Raw genomic sequence first — 16,441 nt, 5'->3', positions numbered from 1 at the left:
ATTTGTTATGAGCTAATCTAGATACATTTATCTTTGTAATCAGAGTTTGTATGGTATTACATGTAACATGAACACTAAAATGGAACTGTCATTTGTTTAGATCCATCAGAGATGATTCTTGTTATGCATTTCATCCTCCTTCTCTCAGGTCAGTGTTTGTATGTGTGTGAATGTGTGTGTGTGTGTGTGTGTGTGTGTGTGTGCCTGTGTGTCTGTATGTGTGTGTCTGTGTGTGTGTGTCTGCAAGTGACTGCATATGTGTGTGCGTGTGTTTTTTGAGTGTGTTTGTGTGTGTGTGTGTGTGTGTATGCATGTGTGTGTGGGCATGCAGAAATAAAGAAAAAACTATTTGGTATGTATGTGTTCCTATGTGATGACAGTACAAATTAATATTGCTCTGTACAGGACTCTTCATGCTGTGTGCATGTGTTCCTCATCAGTATCACTTTGTGAATGAGTTAAAGACCTGGACTGAAGCACAGACATACTGCAGAGAGCACTACACTGACCTGGCCACTACTGACAACCAAGAGGACACAGATGAGCTGATTAAAACTGTAAATGTTAATGTCAACCATGTTTGGATTGGACTGAAGTGGGAGTGGAAGTGGTCTCTTTCAGACAGTAACCCTTACGGACTGGGAAAGATGGAATTCACAAACTGGGCCACAGAGGAGCCAAACAACCACCTTAATGCCTCTGAGGAATGTGGAATGATGAGAACGTATGGGAAATGGAATGATATAGCATGTAGAGAGCTGTTCCCACTTGTGTGTTTTGACGGTGATTATTCTTTACTCATTCCTGTGTCAGTCACACTATATACTCTCTTATTAGGGCAAGAGTAAACTGTTTCTTTTTTTTCTTTCTTTTTTTAAATTTTCAAAAATGTGTAGTTTAACAAAGCAGGTGAGCTGTGCTATGATTATATATGTTTTATAAGTGTACATATGTTTCACTGATAAAATATGAGAACAAGGACCATACTTTCAAAATGAACATTCAGTATACAGAAAATATGAATACAATGATAAATAGTAATTTTATCTTAAAAGTGAAAAATTGCAGAAAAAAATTGAATTTATTAGAGCTGAAAAAGATGTTTGTCTTCCAGAGGGAAAGGTCAGCAGTGAGAGATACATAGTGATTACTGAGACCAAAACCTGGAGAGAAGCTCAGAGCTACTGCAAAGAACATCATACAGACCTGGTCAGTGTGAGGAACCAGACTGAGAATAACATGATATGGAGTTTGATACAGGACCGTAGTGATGCCTGGATTGGTCTGTTCAGGGGCCCATGGAAATGGTCAGATCAGAGTAAATCCTCATTCAGAAACTGGGCATCTGGACAACCTGATAATTATGGTGGTATTGAGAACTGTGCTGTTCTGCTGGTAACCGTCGATGAACTGGGACAATGGCATGACTATCCATGTGATACTAAAAAACCATTTGTTTGCTATGAAGGTGAGCTGATTCACTGTAAGTTTTTCAATGTAATTTACTGACATGCAACTACATGTACTGAATACTATGAATAGCTATGACTAAAACAGTAGAAATGACATTACTTAAAAATGAAAAGTGAAAAAAAAAAAAAAAAACAGTTTGTTTGTCTTGAAGTTGAGTTTACCTGTTATTACTTTTCAAATGTAATTAATTGAGACTTGATTGAATTTGCTACATAAAAGAAATGGCCTAGCCCAAGAAGAATTATTTGCTTCACATTATTTTTTAATGCACTTTTCATAGGGTGTCTTTTATTACAGATAAGCTGGTGTGTGTGTGTGCATGTGTGTGTGTGTGTGTGTGTGTGTGTGTGTGTGTGTGTGTGTGTGTGTGTGTGTGTGTGTGTAATCATAAAACATTGTGATATGCAGTTATTTTAAACTGTTGTTATAGTACGTCTTCTTACGACACACAGTTAATACTGAATTCATCACACAGATTTCTCCTGGACCTCAACATAAGTTTTCAAAAAATCACCCCAAAATGGCACCATGTTTAAAATTACAGGCTTTATGTAATCAGACCTATGAGCTCTGTACAAGAATGTGAATTTGTGTGTGTGTGTGTGTGTGTCCCTTTTAAGTGCCCAGAGTGAGGAGGATAGTGAGAGTGGAGCTGAAATCCTATCAGAATGTGAATGATCCTGCAGTGAAGGAGGCCATCTTACAGCAGGTGAGTGTTTCTCTCTCTTCCTAAAGAAGCAGATCAACACACACACACAGTGCTCTCCTCATTAGAACAGAAATAAATCTACTGTATACAGTACTAAAAGACTGACTCTGTTCTTCAGATCCAGAAGAAACTGGGCACGTCAGAAGATGTCAAGGTGGCATGGAGAGAACAGGCAGATGGAAAAGTCTTTCACAGGAAGAGAAAGAAGAGGGATGAGTTTTAAAGAGATGAAAGAGGGGGAAAAATACATATATACATATATGTGTGTGTGTGTGTGTGTGTGTGTGTGTGTGCTGCCCTCTAGTGGTCATTTTTAAACATGAAAACGGAGCACAGACATAAAGCTGTTCACATCTTTACATCACCGCTTGCCTCCTCCTGCTCCTGCCAGCGATTTCTTTCACTTTTTTGACTTTCCAGTGTTAGCGCATTAACTAGAGAGAATAAAACCTTTTATTGGTATAATGAAAATGTTACTATTGAATCATTTGAACTTGAAAAACATATGCTTATGAACGCGAATGTACACGTGTGTGTGTGTGTGTGTGTGTGTGTGTGTGTGTGTGTGTGTGTGTGTGTAGATGAATCTGTAGTGTGAACCTGTCTGTGTTGTCTATAACACTGGTCCTGCTGGTTTGACTCTTCTGGGAAACAACCATAGACAGAGTAGTAACATGATTATCAATAATGTTTATTGTGCTCCTAGTAACACTGATGTATAAGTTGATAAGGTACATGGAAAAGAGGGTTGGTTACGGGGAAAATGATTCATAGGACGTGGTCTTTATTTATAAATAGTCCTGTATTTTGACTATGCAAAACAGGATCCTTTTCACAGTTTGTCTTTACATGCAAAACAAACGGGAATATTCTGACCAGAAAAAAAAAACAAAAAACTAAATTATTTTCCTGCAAAAACGTCAGCCCATTGAGGTGCGCATTCATAACACCGCGATGACAGAGAGAGAGGGAGAGTCACAGCTGAACAGAGAACATCACAAACTTCACACACAGACACATACCTCACAGACAGAGTCCTAATGCAGCTGTAAAATGCTTAAACATTATTATGACACATAACATCAGCAATGGAACTAAATCAGTCAAGTGGAAGAGAATCACCATGCAACAACATGAAGAGGGGAAGCAGGGCAAGTCGCTTTCTTTAAATCAAGTTAAATCAGCTTGTTTTGGTTGGTTTCTCTGGAACATTACCATTAGAAAATAATCAACTCCATATAGTGTGTTGTCTGACAGGCTGGTCTCTCTGGCATCAGTGCTCTGTGAGTAAACAGTTGCATGTGGTCAGGGACACTGTGGGACATCTTGGGTTTGACATTAACAGCACGACTTCAGTACCATGTACAACTGATCCAGCCTGTGTCTTGTCCCTTTTTTTTTATTTTTTTACATCTCTACGTGCAGTCAACAGAAAGCACAAACTCTTTTGCATCTTGTCTTTACTATGATCAGGGTAAGGGAGACAGAAAGTCTGGTGTGGTCAGCAGAGCTCACTCCTACAACGACAGTTGATTTGTGCATGAGTTTGAGTGTGTTTCCAAAGCATATCCACCATGAAAAAAACAAAAAAAAAGAACGAAACAAAGCAAAGGAAACATGCAAATTCCGCAGTGAGGTAACAGATAGAGAGTGCATTGAGATACAGTGAGAAGCAGAGATGACAGAGACAGAGATAGAGACAGGGAGACAGAGACACACCTGAACACAGAAAGAGAGTGAGAGGAACACACTTCACACTCAGGTAGGTTCTGTTCTAAACTAGTCTTAGTTAAAAAAAACATTCACGAATCCTTCATAATTTCTTTCCATCAACGCTAAGTGCAAGTGTAGAACATAAGTGGGAGTAGAAGTAGGCTCCAGACTTGGTAATCGCTTTAATTATATTTTTTTTTCCAATGGCTTGTGTGCGATTTTTATTATTCGCCTGCTGCAGCCAGCAAGTAGCGTCGTATTGATTACTGCCCCGATATTTCATCGAATTTTTTCAACTTGCTCTTGTTTCGTGTCTGGTTGCTGCTGTGTTGCTGTGTTTTGGAACAAGATTTTTTTCTATTCCGAAGACATAAACAAAGCTAAGAAGAAATAAAGCTAGAGGAAATGTATACATTTGTGGCAATAATAGGCGAATAAAAGCCGATGGCGTGTTCCACTGAAGTATTTCACGAGGTGGTTAACAGCCCGCTGTTACGGTCTGCGAGTCCTATAATAACCAAACTGTGAAAGTTGTGGGGACACAGACCTTTAAGAGCTTGCAGACCCCGTATATAGAGAGAGGTTTTTAGGATGATTCGAAGGTTTGTCTGGCTGAGCTTTGATAAAACTAGATTATGTTTACCGCAGAGCGTGTTCTGGTCTCCGATCGCGGGGAACTGTCTTGGGAAGTGTATCGGTCATCTAGATAGTTGCGCGAGTGCGACAAGCGGCGGACATATATTCAGACACCCTGGGTATTCAGTGTGATGTTCATGATCACAAATGTTAATATAGGAATTGTCAGTCAGTGACTGATTAAATATTCGGAAAAAAATGAAGATATGAACATTACAGTGTGATATTGTGTGTTAAGCCCTGATCTTCCTTAAAGCAGCGTTCCTTATGAAGTGAATACTTCATACTTGACATATACACATTTATAATGACAGCACTAAAAGGGACCTGTGTGTTATTTACATCTGTCAGAGATTATTGACGTTATGCATTTCATTCTCCTTCTCTCAGGTCAGTGTCTGCGCGCGTGCGTGTGTGTGCGCGCGCGCGTGTGTGTTTGTGAACTCGAACTAGAGTAACTACGACAATTTACCGTACGATATAAAGATATAAAAATAGAGACGATGTACAGACTACCGCGAATGTGCTAAAAAATAAACTTTCAAGACCCGCTACCGTTTTCCACTGAACTATTTCGCAAGACGGTTCATGGGCACCATGATCTGATGATGTCAGTTGGTCTTCGAGTCCTATAACAACCAAATCATTAAAATTGTACACAGACCTTTAAGGGTAAGCACACTCAGTGTATGCATAGAGACATTTATAGACAATTCCAAAACACATTTACTCGTACGTGAATTATTCCTCTGCAATGTAACCTAATGGAGGCCTACTTATATTTAGCAGTTGGCAGTTTCCTATTCATGAAGATACGTGTATCCTGAAGATTTGTGTACTGATTGTGAGATTGGGCCATGTATGCAAATGTTGCCCCCTACTCCAAAACATCTTAATTATTAATAATTATTATTCTTAAAAAAGATTATTTACTTTTTTTTTTTTTTAAAGAAACACATGAACGTTTAATACACTCAAATTCAACTTTGCTTGTTTGAAGCTTTTTAAAATGAAAAACTGTAAGACGTTTTTTTTTTTTCCCCTGTGTGTGTGTGTGTGTGTGTGTGTGCATATACAATGTTCCCCTTGACCAGTAACACAACTACATATTTTCCATCTTCTGAGTTCCATCATGAGGATACTTTATACACATTACTATGCGCACTACATTTTGCCACAATATATTTGGATTCTCATTATCTTTCTAGTCCTCTTTTTCTCTAGAATTGCTTGGTGTTGTCCCGGGCCACTCAGTCATTTTAATTCTTTGTGTACAGAAACTCGTGTTCGATTCCCGGCCGGGCGGCCAGGGTCCTTTCTGTGTGGAGTTTGCATGTTCTCCACATGTCTGCGTGGGTCCCCTCCGGGAGCTCCGGTTTTCTCCCACAGTCCAAAGACATGCAGGTTAGGTGAATTGGCAACGCTAAATTGCCCCTAGGTATGACTGTGTGTGTGTGAGTGTCTTTGTCTGTGTGTCTGCCCTGCGATGGACTGGCGACCTGTCCAGGGCGTTTCCCCGCCTTTCGCCCATATGAGCGCTGGGATAGGCTCCAGCGCCCCCCGCGACCCTAATTAAGAAAAGCGGCTTAGATAATGAGATAAGCAATGATGTTTATAAAAATGAGGGTTTGGAGTATCTCTTGTGCACTTTCATCGCCTGCATTTTGTCCAATTAAAAAAACAAAAAAAACAAAACACAAACCCAATCTAAAGTACAGCGACACATTGCAAAATCAGCAGTGTCAGATCATCTCTGAAATAGCCTTCATGGGATTACAGTATTAAAAGCGGAACTGTACTCTACAAACAAGACCTGTCTGTATGTCTTTGGTGACTGTGAGTGCTGTACAATATAATGTAAACACAGTGAAACTGCATCCTTGGCTGATCTATTGTTCCTATGGGTAAGCTGATATAAAAGTCACCTGTCACAATCTGTCCAATCACCTTCATTAGTATTAATGTGAGGGAAACTGACCTGCAGTCAGTTAAACAGGTGATATTCACCTCCTTGGGGGCCGGAATAATGACAGACCTAAAACAAGCTGGTGCCTTTGACTATTTGAGTAACATAGTGGAGTAGTTTTATTCAGTCACAAAGAATCCAAAAGCTCAGAAGATTCCAAATCCAAAAAGCAACAAGTATCCAAAAGCTCAGGGCACAGAACCAGAGAGAGAGAGAGAGAGAGAGAGAGAGAGAGAGAGAGAAACAGAGAGAGAGAGAGAGAGAAACAGAGAGAGGGAGAGAGAGAGAGAGAGAAACAGAGAGACGGAGAGAGAGAGAGAGAGAAACAGAGAGAGGGAGAGAGAGAGAGAGAAAGAGAAAGACCAACTTTGTACACAGGCAAGAGTTTCTCTTGTGTACTGGAGCAAAACAACTATCTTTTATTCTGCATTTAATATTTTTTATTACGAAACATAAAAAAAAAATCTCAGTGGAATAGTGTACACTTTTTTTTGTTTTTAATAAGTACAATATTTATCGTGGTAATCAAATAATCACTTATAGACTAAGAGCTCTTAACACTAGATTGAGATCACCAGCTGAAATACTTTTTGGCTTGAATACGGAAGACTTTTGAGCATTCAAATTATGAAAATTTTTCCTGTGTGCCAGTCAAGAGATTCTTCTATGGTGGCTCAGTGGTGAGAACTGTTGCATCACAGGAAGAAGGCACTAGGTTCGAATCCCTGCTGTCCCAGGTCCTTGTCTGTGAGTTCGGGTTCTCTGCGTGTTTGCATGGCTTTCCTCCCAATACAAAGACATACATGCTACAATTTGTACTCCTGTCAGTGACCTTGACCAGGGCACTGACAAAAAGACCTGGAATTGGTTCTATGGGACTGGTGGCTACCCACTGCTCTTAGCTCATTGTGTGTGTGTGTGTGTGTGTGCACTGGTGCAGAGGCTGCATTTAACGGCTCAGTGTGTGTGTGACAAACAAAAGTTCTTATTCTTCTAAAATATGAACATTTTAACACTGAAAGGCACATTTGACTGATTGTAAAGACATCATAGTCAGGACAAGTAACCTGCTCTATGTCACTTCGTGAACCTGAGGTTTGAATATGCAAATGGAGCTCTCTGACATGCTGTGTAGTTCTGTCTATAGGGTATTTGTTTTGGGTGTCATTTTTGTTGACATGAAGCCCTCAGGGAAAGAACTGTGTACTGAGTAAACAGTTATGAAGAGGGACACTATGGGACATCTTGTACTGGGTCAGTATCAGTGCAGCTACACTTACCACATACAGCAATAAAACATGAAAATGAATTGGAACCTGCTGTTGTATATGGCTTTGACAGACTCAGCTTAAAGTCAACGAACATGAGAACAGATGGATAAGCTGACATTCCTATAGGAATCATAAATATTCTAATGTTCATCTTATCCACAACAGCATAACTGGTTTGATTTTAGGTCTCTGAACAAAACACTTTCTCTGCTGAGGTTCTAGACTCATGTACCACTTGTGGCTCAGATTATAAACTCAGTGAGGCTTGTTTTCAGTAACATCACACACACATCACTAGTGCAACATCACCACTGTCAAGATTGTGCTCAGAGAAACACATGCCTGTCAGCCAGATCAAATCATTATTCACATGATAGAAAATATTGATTATTTTTAAAATCCCGGCTTTACAATCTCTCCAAACGTCTAACACCACGTGCCTTTTCAGTACTGCTTTACTACGAGACACATTCACTTGAAGGAAAATTCAAATTTGTGTCAGTTACATGGCACCAAGTTCACTTATCAACAGAAATGCTTGTAATATTAAATGAAGAATACCACTTTATTTATCTTGTGTCTGGGCTGGTTATGATGTACTGTACAGTGCAGAGTACAGTAGTAACATTTTCTGTGCTCATCATGCATCTACTGGGAACACAGTCGTTTAAGTTTTGACAATTATAACTGTGATATAATGCATAGAGAATGTATAACTGTCCAGATGGATGGATGTGGGAGGGCCAGTTGTGAACTATTTATCCCAAATTATGTTATTAGAAGAAACTAAGGAGGGAAACATAGATTCCTGGGAGTAAACTGACACCACATGAATACAGGGAGAAATTCAGAGGAATTAATGTTTTGAAAGAGGATGGAAAATAAAATGAAAACACTGAAACAATATGAAATCATTGTGTCTGTACTGATCCGTAATGGAGCATCACATTATATATGTCGTGTTACGTCCCAGCTCTAGGGGTACTGGGGCGCAACACAAAAGTGACAGAGACCATATAATTACCAAAAGATATTTACAATTTTATTTACACCAAAATAAAAAAAAAGAAAGGGGAGAATAGCGTCAGGGGTTGCCAAGGCCAAAATAATAACCAAAAACGAAAACGAACTGTTTTGGAAAAATCTACCTATTCAACCAGAAAAGAAAAGACAAAATAAAGACAAGTACTACACTGGCTCCATATCTAACCAAAACAGGAGAAAACGATAACGCAAATAAAAACGGCAGCTCACCCCTGCAGCTCCCAGAGCAGAAACAGAACAGATGTTGACCGCGCACACAAAATTACGAACACTCTCATATACAAATTTAAACAGCAGAAACTAACGCAAAACTCACAACAACTCACACAATCAACGACATGTTTCTTTTGCAGACAAAGGAGGAACACTTAAATACCATATAACACCACTAAACACTCAAATACAACAAATCTCTCTCTGTTTGTTCCTCGCTCTCCGCTGGTCCGTTGGTCTTTTTAAAAGCTTCCCCCGCAGCCTACAGGAAAATCGATGGAATCCCACGTGGCTTCGTGGAGCCAATCCCGTCGCCGCACATCTGCAGAGACACACACCCACACAACGAACCAACAGCAGCAAGACACACACACACACACACACACAACGAAACAATAGAAACATACACAAGAACAAGAACTAACGACCGAAGGTCGTAACAGTCATTAAATAAACTTGATAATGCAGCTTTGTTACAATGAGTGTTTGTATGATGTTTATAATGACAGTACTGAAATGGAACTGTCTGTTTTTTAGATCCAACAGAGATGATTCACCTAATGCATTTTATTCTCCTCTCAGGTCAGTGTATGTTTGTATTTGTGTGTGTGTGTGTGTGTGTTTGTTTATGTATGTATGACAGACTATTATATATTTGAAAATAAACAACATTCTTAACACTAAGATTAGGCACCGTGACTCAATATTTCTTTAAGGAAATACACATTTTTTAATTGGTAATAGTAATAAACAGTTACTGTAGTAGTACTAATACATCATGTTAAACAACTACTTCTTTAATATTTTTATTCAGTCTGATATTTAAGCCTATGGAGGGCTAAAATTAGTTGCGATTCATTAATCGACATTTGGTTTCTAGCATTAATAGCATTAAGTTTTCTAATTAAGTTTAATCTTTGAATAATACCCTCTATTTTTGTGTTTCCTTATATAGAAATTATATGTCTTTCAGTATATGACAGCTGTGATAATATTGTTCTGTACAGGACTCTTCATGTTGTCTACATGTGTTCCTCATCAGTATCACTTTGTGAATGTGAAGAAGACCTGGACTGAAGCACAGTCATACTGCAGAGAGAACTACACTGACCTGGCCGCTATTAACAACCAAGAGGACACAGATGAGCTGATTAACACTGTAAATGTTAATGTCGGCCATGTTTGGTTTGGACTAAAGTGGGAGTGGGAGTGGTCTCTTTCAGACAGTAACCATTACGGACTGGGAAAGATGGAATTCATAAACTGGTACAATGGGGAACCAAACAATTACCCTAATCCTTCTGAAGATTGTGGACTAATGAAAATTGATGGGAAATGGAATGCTGTGCCGTGTGCATTGGTATACCAGTTTGTGTGTTATGACGGTGACTATTCCTTACTTATTCCTGTGTCAGTCGCACTGCACTGTGTCTGGCCTCTTATTAGGGCTGGACTAAACTGAAAAAAGAGGTGATATGAGGTGACAGTGTCCTCTTTAGAATTCAGTTTATAGACTGGAAAGACAACGAGACAAATCATTTTGAGGGAAGTTCTAAAGAACTGTCTCGAAATGAAAGAAACAAATGGAAAATGGAATGACTAGACATGCTAAGAAATCCATTCCTTTGTGTTATGATGGTGATTAATCTTTATACTTTATCAGTCAAACTACACAGAAATTACAGTTGAATTGCCATAGAATTAAGATATCTGTCAAACAGAAGGATGAGTTAACAGAACTAACAAAAATGAAAAGTGGCATCTAGCAGAGACAAATCATCTCAAGACTGAATTATGTGCTGTGATGAGTAATGATGGACAATGGAATTATACAGCATGTGAAACCCCACATTGTGCTGTGTGTTATGATGATAATGGCGACTTATTACTTTTTTCTACAAACCATACATAAAATGTTCAGTCCACTTTCTTACCAAGGGAATAAGGTATTTGTGTTATGAGCAGAGACTTCAGTATGATTATGGAGAATATAATCTGTAAAAACTAGACTATAACATGGCTGAAAATCCTGGATTAAAATTAGGCAACGAGAAGCAAAAATAAGAATTACAAAAGTTAAAGACATTCAATACAGTTATTGTTACACAACTAACTTTGTCTCACAGCAAAGGAGCCAACTGGTTACATATTTAATTATTAATTTTATTAATCATATTGATATTAATCTTGGAGATTTAAGAAAAATTTTTGTTTTCCAGAGGGGATGGTCAGCAGTGAGAGATACATAGTGATTACTCAGGTCAAAAACTGGAGAGAAGCTCAGAGCTACTGCAGAGAACATCATACAGATCTGGTCAGTGTGAGGAACCAGACTGAGAATAACATGATATGGAGTTTGATAAAGGACAGCACTAGCAATGCCTGGATTGGCCTGTTCAGGGGCTCATGGAAATGGTCAGATCAGAGTAACTCATTCACAAACTGGGAATCTGGACAACCTGATCATAATGTGGGTAATGAGAACTGTGCTGTCATGGAGGTAAACGGTAATGAACTGGGACAATGGCATGACTATCCATGTGGCACTAAAAAACCATTTGTTTGCTATGAAGGTGAGCTCATTTATTTAAATTTGTTGAATGTAATTTACTGAGATATAATTCTGTGTGCTGAATACTATGAATAGCTATGACCAAGACAGAAGTAATGACATTACTTAAAAGTTTAAAATTAAAGGTGACATTAAAAACAACCCGTTTGTTCTGATGGTTAGCTTATAGTTACTTTTTAAATGTATTTTACTGAGATATAATTAAGAAGAGAAATATCAAAGAAATACATATCATTCATGGTGTGTCTTTTATTATAGACAAGCTGATCCTGATTAGTGAGCCTCTGACCTGGAGTGAAGCTCTGAATCACTGCAGAGAGCATCATGTGGACCTGGTCTCAGTTCACTCAGAGAAGATTCAGAACAAGGTGAAAGCGGTGGCTGAAAAGGCCTCCACTGCTCATGTGTGGCTGGGCTTACGCTACAGCTGCACTCTGGGCTTCTGGTTTTGGGTGAGTGGAGAATCTTCCTGCTACCAGAACTGGGCTCCAGGGAATGGAACTGGGGTGGAGGAGTGTGTAAATGAAGGAAGAACTGGAGCAGTTGAGACCAGAGGAGTCAAACAATGGATCAGCCTTCCTGAGAATACCAGACTGAACTTCATCTGCAGCAACTATGAAGGTAAGTGTGTGTGTGTGTGTGTGTGTGTGTGTGTGCGTGTGCGTGTGCGTGCGCGTGCGCGTGCGTGCGCGTGCGCGTGCGTGTGTGTGTGTGTGTGTGTGTGTGTGTGCATGTGCATGTGTGTGTGTGTATGTGTGTGTGTGTGTGTGTGCATGTGTGTGTGGTGCTTAAACATTCTGTCATGCTGGTATTTATTCTTTCTCTCTTTTATAGAAGACTGAACAGAACAGTGGAGATCAGCTGGACCTTCTAACTTCAGCCTCCATGTCAGATGAGATGAGTGTGTAACTTTTATGTTTCATATCTTTCCATTATCACCCTGAGCAGCATACAGCTGATTACTGTGTTGGTTTTTCTGTGATTACTTGTGTTTATTTGGCACATTTTTTAAGGGGTTGATTCATTTTAGGTTAAATGTATATGTTGCTTTTTTAAGAATTTGATTTGCATATCAATGTTGTCTAACAGTAGATTAATAATGTTGATGTTGTAGAATAATCTTTACTTTCTCACTCTCAGCCTTTTTAAAACAATAACTATATCACTATATCAGTAATAAAAATGAAAAGTGTGCCTTTTGCTTGTGTTAAAAAAATAAATGTGCTTTAATCATATCAGCTTATTAGCTCGGGCTCTGTTAAGTTCACTCCATTTATAGTTCAAAATAATCGCGCGTGGGAAACATTTAGTCTATGCCTGACTGATCACTGTTTCTGCTGCATATGCAACCATATACTGTACACAGTTTGCACTGCTGTCGTTGGTGCCCTCTAGTGGTCAAAATGCGTCAAACCATATGTCCTTTTCAGTTTATGATATGTCTCTTTTCAAAATTTCTGTAATTTATTACAATTACTTTGGGTATCTACATCAGAATTGTTTATGAAACAACTTGTACTTTCACATTTTACCAACAATGAGCATTTTTGTGGCAAGATCTCGATTCTGTCGGTACAACTTTTTTCTCCCCCAACACTCATGTCTCATTCTCTCTGTTTTATGTGTGGTAAGTGTTGGTGGACGACCTCGCCACCTACAGATACTTGCGTTACTACTCGTGCATCTCCTCTACTTTGTCATGGAAGAAAGGCGGTGATCTCCTCTTTCTATGAGTGCGACAAAACTCACTGATTGGTGAATCACCAGATACACTGCCAGCGTCGGTAACCTTCACAGCGGTCGCAAACTTGTCCTTTGCGCGGTACTTATGCCATGCTAGTATACAGCGTGTACACCCCTGTCCTCCTGCGAACGCAGCTGATACTGCTGACGTTAGAGTCCTCTGTCAGCCAAGGCATGTCAGTCAATGTGTCCCAATTCTGTAAGACCCAGAAAGCTTATTTATACCATCATTAATGTACAGTTATGGTACCATACTCCTGCCTGCATCAGCTAAAGTACAATACTCAGTCTGGCTCAGCAGCGAGTGCTGAATACGCATGAGCGTCATCATAAGAGTTAAACCGTCAGTGTTATTTATCGTAAAAATAATACGTGCGCATATCTTCGTATATCTATGCATATGTCTAATCTGATCTGTCTAATCAGTATGTTGAATTTTTTGCACTGATGTCTCTTCATCACTATTGTTATAACGTAGTAATGAGTAAATAGTGTTGGAATGCAGCAGATTAAACAGATGATTATGTCAGGCATATGTGGTCTAGGGGAGAGGGCTATTAAATTCTTCAGTGCCGGACTAAGCACTTTTAATAAACACTATTGCATGAAAGAACTGTTACATGTCTGTGTGCTTGTCTGTTTTTGATTTGAAAAGTATTTATTATTCAAACCTCTATATAAAAAGTGTGTGTTTGTGTGTGTGTGTGTATGTGTGTGCTAGGGAAACATGGCTTGTTGTCAGCTGTTGTTGCATAGGAATATGTAATGCATTGAACTCATGTGACCGTCTCTTGAATCTGGCTGTATAACTGAGTTAAACTTCATTGACCTAGTGCGGCCCTGCGATGGACTGGCGACCTGTCCAGGGTGTTTCCCCGCCTTTCGCCCGTATGAGCGTTGGGATAGGCTCCAGCACCCCCTGCGGCTTAGATAATGAGTGAGTGAGTGAGTGAGTGAGAGACGTGATGCGCCTGATATTTTATTTTTGCAACCATCACATTCTGGGCGGCACGGTGGCGTGTTGGTAGTGCTGTCGCATCACAGCAAGAAGGTCCTCGGTTCGATTTCTGTGTGTAGCTTTCCGTGTTTTCTGTGTTTTGTTTGCATGTTCTCTCCATGACACTGAGTGAGTGAGCAAGTGAGTGAGTGAGTGACAGACAGACAGAGAGAGAGAGAGCAAGAGAGAGAGACAGAGAAATGAAAAGTAACAACCAGACCTCAATATAGGTGTTCAGAATTTGACCTCTTCAAGAACAGATAATGATGCTGAGTGACTGAGAGAGAGAGAGAGAGAGAGAGAGAGAGAGAGAGAAACAGAGGAAGGAAGAGCAGAAATGAGAGGAGCAGATGAAAAATGAAGGCGGGCAAAACAGAGGTGTGAACATAACACGTAATACATGTAAATCAGGTCGGGATATTTGAAAAACAAATGACTTTTCCTGATTAAAATGAGTATAGTCACTCTTCAAATATGTACTGAAAATGAAGAATATTGAGATAAGCGTTCATAAAACAAAGAAAGAAGAGACAGAAAAACATTTGAACAGAGAGAGAGTGACAGAAAACACTACAAGCCAAACGTAAAGGTAGGTAAAGGCAGCAGAAAACTATATCACTGTAAATATCGCGTTCTGTGTTACTAATTTGGCTGTACATCTGTGAATGACAAATATCAGTGCTGCAGCCTGCCTTTTGTCTCTGTTCTCCTTACAGATGAATCATATTATACACACCATGACTCTTTCAGGTCAGTGTGTTCTTCTCTGTATGTGATATATCCAGATAAACACCCATGCTGAATGTATGTGTGTGTGTGTGTGTGTGTGTGTGTGTGAGAGAGAGAGAGAGAGAGAGAGAGAGAGAGAGATTAAAACAGAATGTTTTCCTAAGTAGTGACAGCCAGTTTGTATTATTTATCCTCACAGGACTCTTCATGCTGTCTGCATGTGTTCCTCGTCAGTATCACTTTGTGAATGAGTTAAAGACCTGGACTGAAGCACAGACATACTGCAGAGAGCACTACATTGACCTGGCCACTATTGAAAACCAAGAGGACACAAATGAGCTGATTAAAACAGTAAATGTTAATGTCAACCATGTTTTGATTGGACTGAAGTGGGAGTGGGAGTGGTCTCTTTCAGACAGGAAGCTCTCTGGACTGGGAAGGATGGAATTCACAAACTGGGACAAATGGGAGCCAAACAACTACCGCGGTTCTTCTGAGGGATGTGGAATAATGAGAACGAATGGGAAATGGAATGATTTGCCATGTCAAAAGCTGAACCAGTTTGTGTGTTATGATGGTGATTATTCTTCACTCATTCCTGTGTCAGTCACACCGCACTGTAACGGCTCTGTTATAAGGGCTATATATAAATGTATGGTGTATGTATGTATGTATGTATATATATATATATATATATATATATATATATATATATATATATATATATATATATATATATATATATATATATATATATATATATATATATATATATATACATATATATGATGAGATATATATGATAAAATCTGAGAACAAGGACCTTACTTTCACAAAGAAAATAGCCATAAACATTCAATATACACAAAATATGAATACTATCAAAAATAGTAATTTAATCTTAAACGTGAAAAATCGCAGTGAAATGTGAATTTATTAGAGCTGAAAAAGATGTTTCTCTTCCAGAGGGAAAGGTCAGCAGATACATAGTGATTAAGGAGACCAAAACCTGGAGAGAAGCTCAGAGCTACTGCAGAGAACATCATACAGACCTGGTCAGTGTGAGGAACCAGACTGAGAATGACATGATATGGAGTTTGATAAAGGGCGGTACTGAAGCCTGGATCGGCCTGTTCAGGGGACTGTGGAAATGGTCAGATCAGAGTAAATCCTCATTCAGAAACTGGAGCACAGGGAAACCTGATAATTATGGAGGGAGAAAAAACTGTGCTGTGGTCTTCATTAAGCATGATGTGGGACAGTGGGATGACTGGAATTGTGCCAGTAAAACTCCGTTTGTCTGTTATGGGGGTGAGTAAATCTTCACACCACAGAGAGTTAATACCGAACCCACCACTCAGACCGCTGTGAGACC

General features: G+C 39.3%; 1 protein-coding gene across 1 annotated transcript; it reads left to right on the top strand.

The window, feature by feature from the left end:
- The first annotated feature begins 10,040 nt into the window (after positions 1 to 10,040).
- LOC115816436 (macrophage mannose receptor 1-like) lies at positions 10,041 to 12,512 on the top strand. Its single transcript, XM_030779389.1, has 4 exons — positions 10,041 to 10,410; positions 11,245 to 11,598; positions 11,856 to 12,218; positions 12,432 to 12,512. The coding sequence occupies exons 1-4, from the start codon at positions 10,041 to 10,043 to the stop codon at positions 12,437 to 12,439; spliced, it is 1,095 nt and encodes a 364-aa protein (XP_030635249.1). The 3' UTR covers positions 12,440 to 12,512.
- Positions 12,513 to 16,441: the final 3,929 nt, after the last annotated feature.

Source organism: Chanos chanos, chromosome 7, assembly GCF_902362185.1.
Source record: "Chanos chanos chromosome 7, fChaCha1.1, whole genome shotgun sequence".
Classification (NCBI taxonomy): Eukaryota; Metazoa; Chordata; class Actinopteri; order Gonorynchiformes; family Chanidae; genus Chanos; species Chanos chanos.
The sequence above is the reverse complement of the archived record's forward strand: the minus strand, read 5'-3'. Positions and strand labels throughout refer to the sequence as shown.

What these genes read in the sequence shown, in the direction of transcription:
- LOC115816436 (XM_030779389.1), top strand. Translation starts at nt 10,041, where the DNA reads ATGTTGTCTACATGTGTTCCTCATCAGTATCACTTTGTGAATGTGAAG. An exon ending in CCAGTTTGTGTGTTATGACG is followed by an intron (nt 10,411 to 11,244) that starts GTGACTATTCCT and finishes TTTGTTTTCCAG; the next exon opens with AGGGGATGGTCAGCAGTGAG. An exon ending in ACCATTTGTTTGCTATGAAG is followed by an intron (nt 11,599 to 11,855) that starts GTGAGCTCATTT and finishes CTTTTATTATAG; the next exon opens with ACAAGCTGATCCTGATTAGT.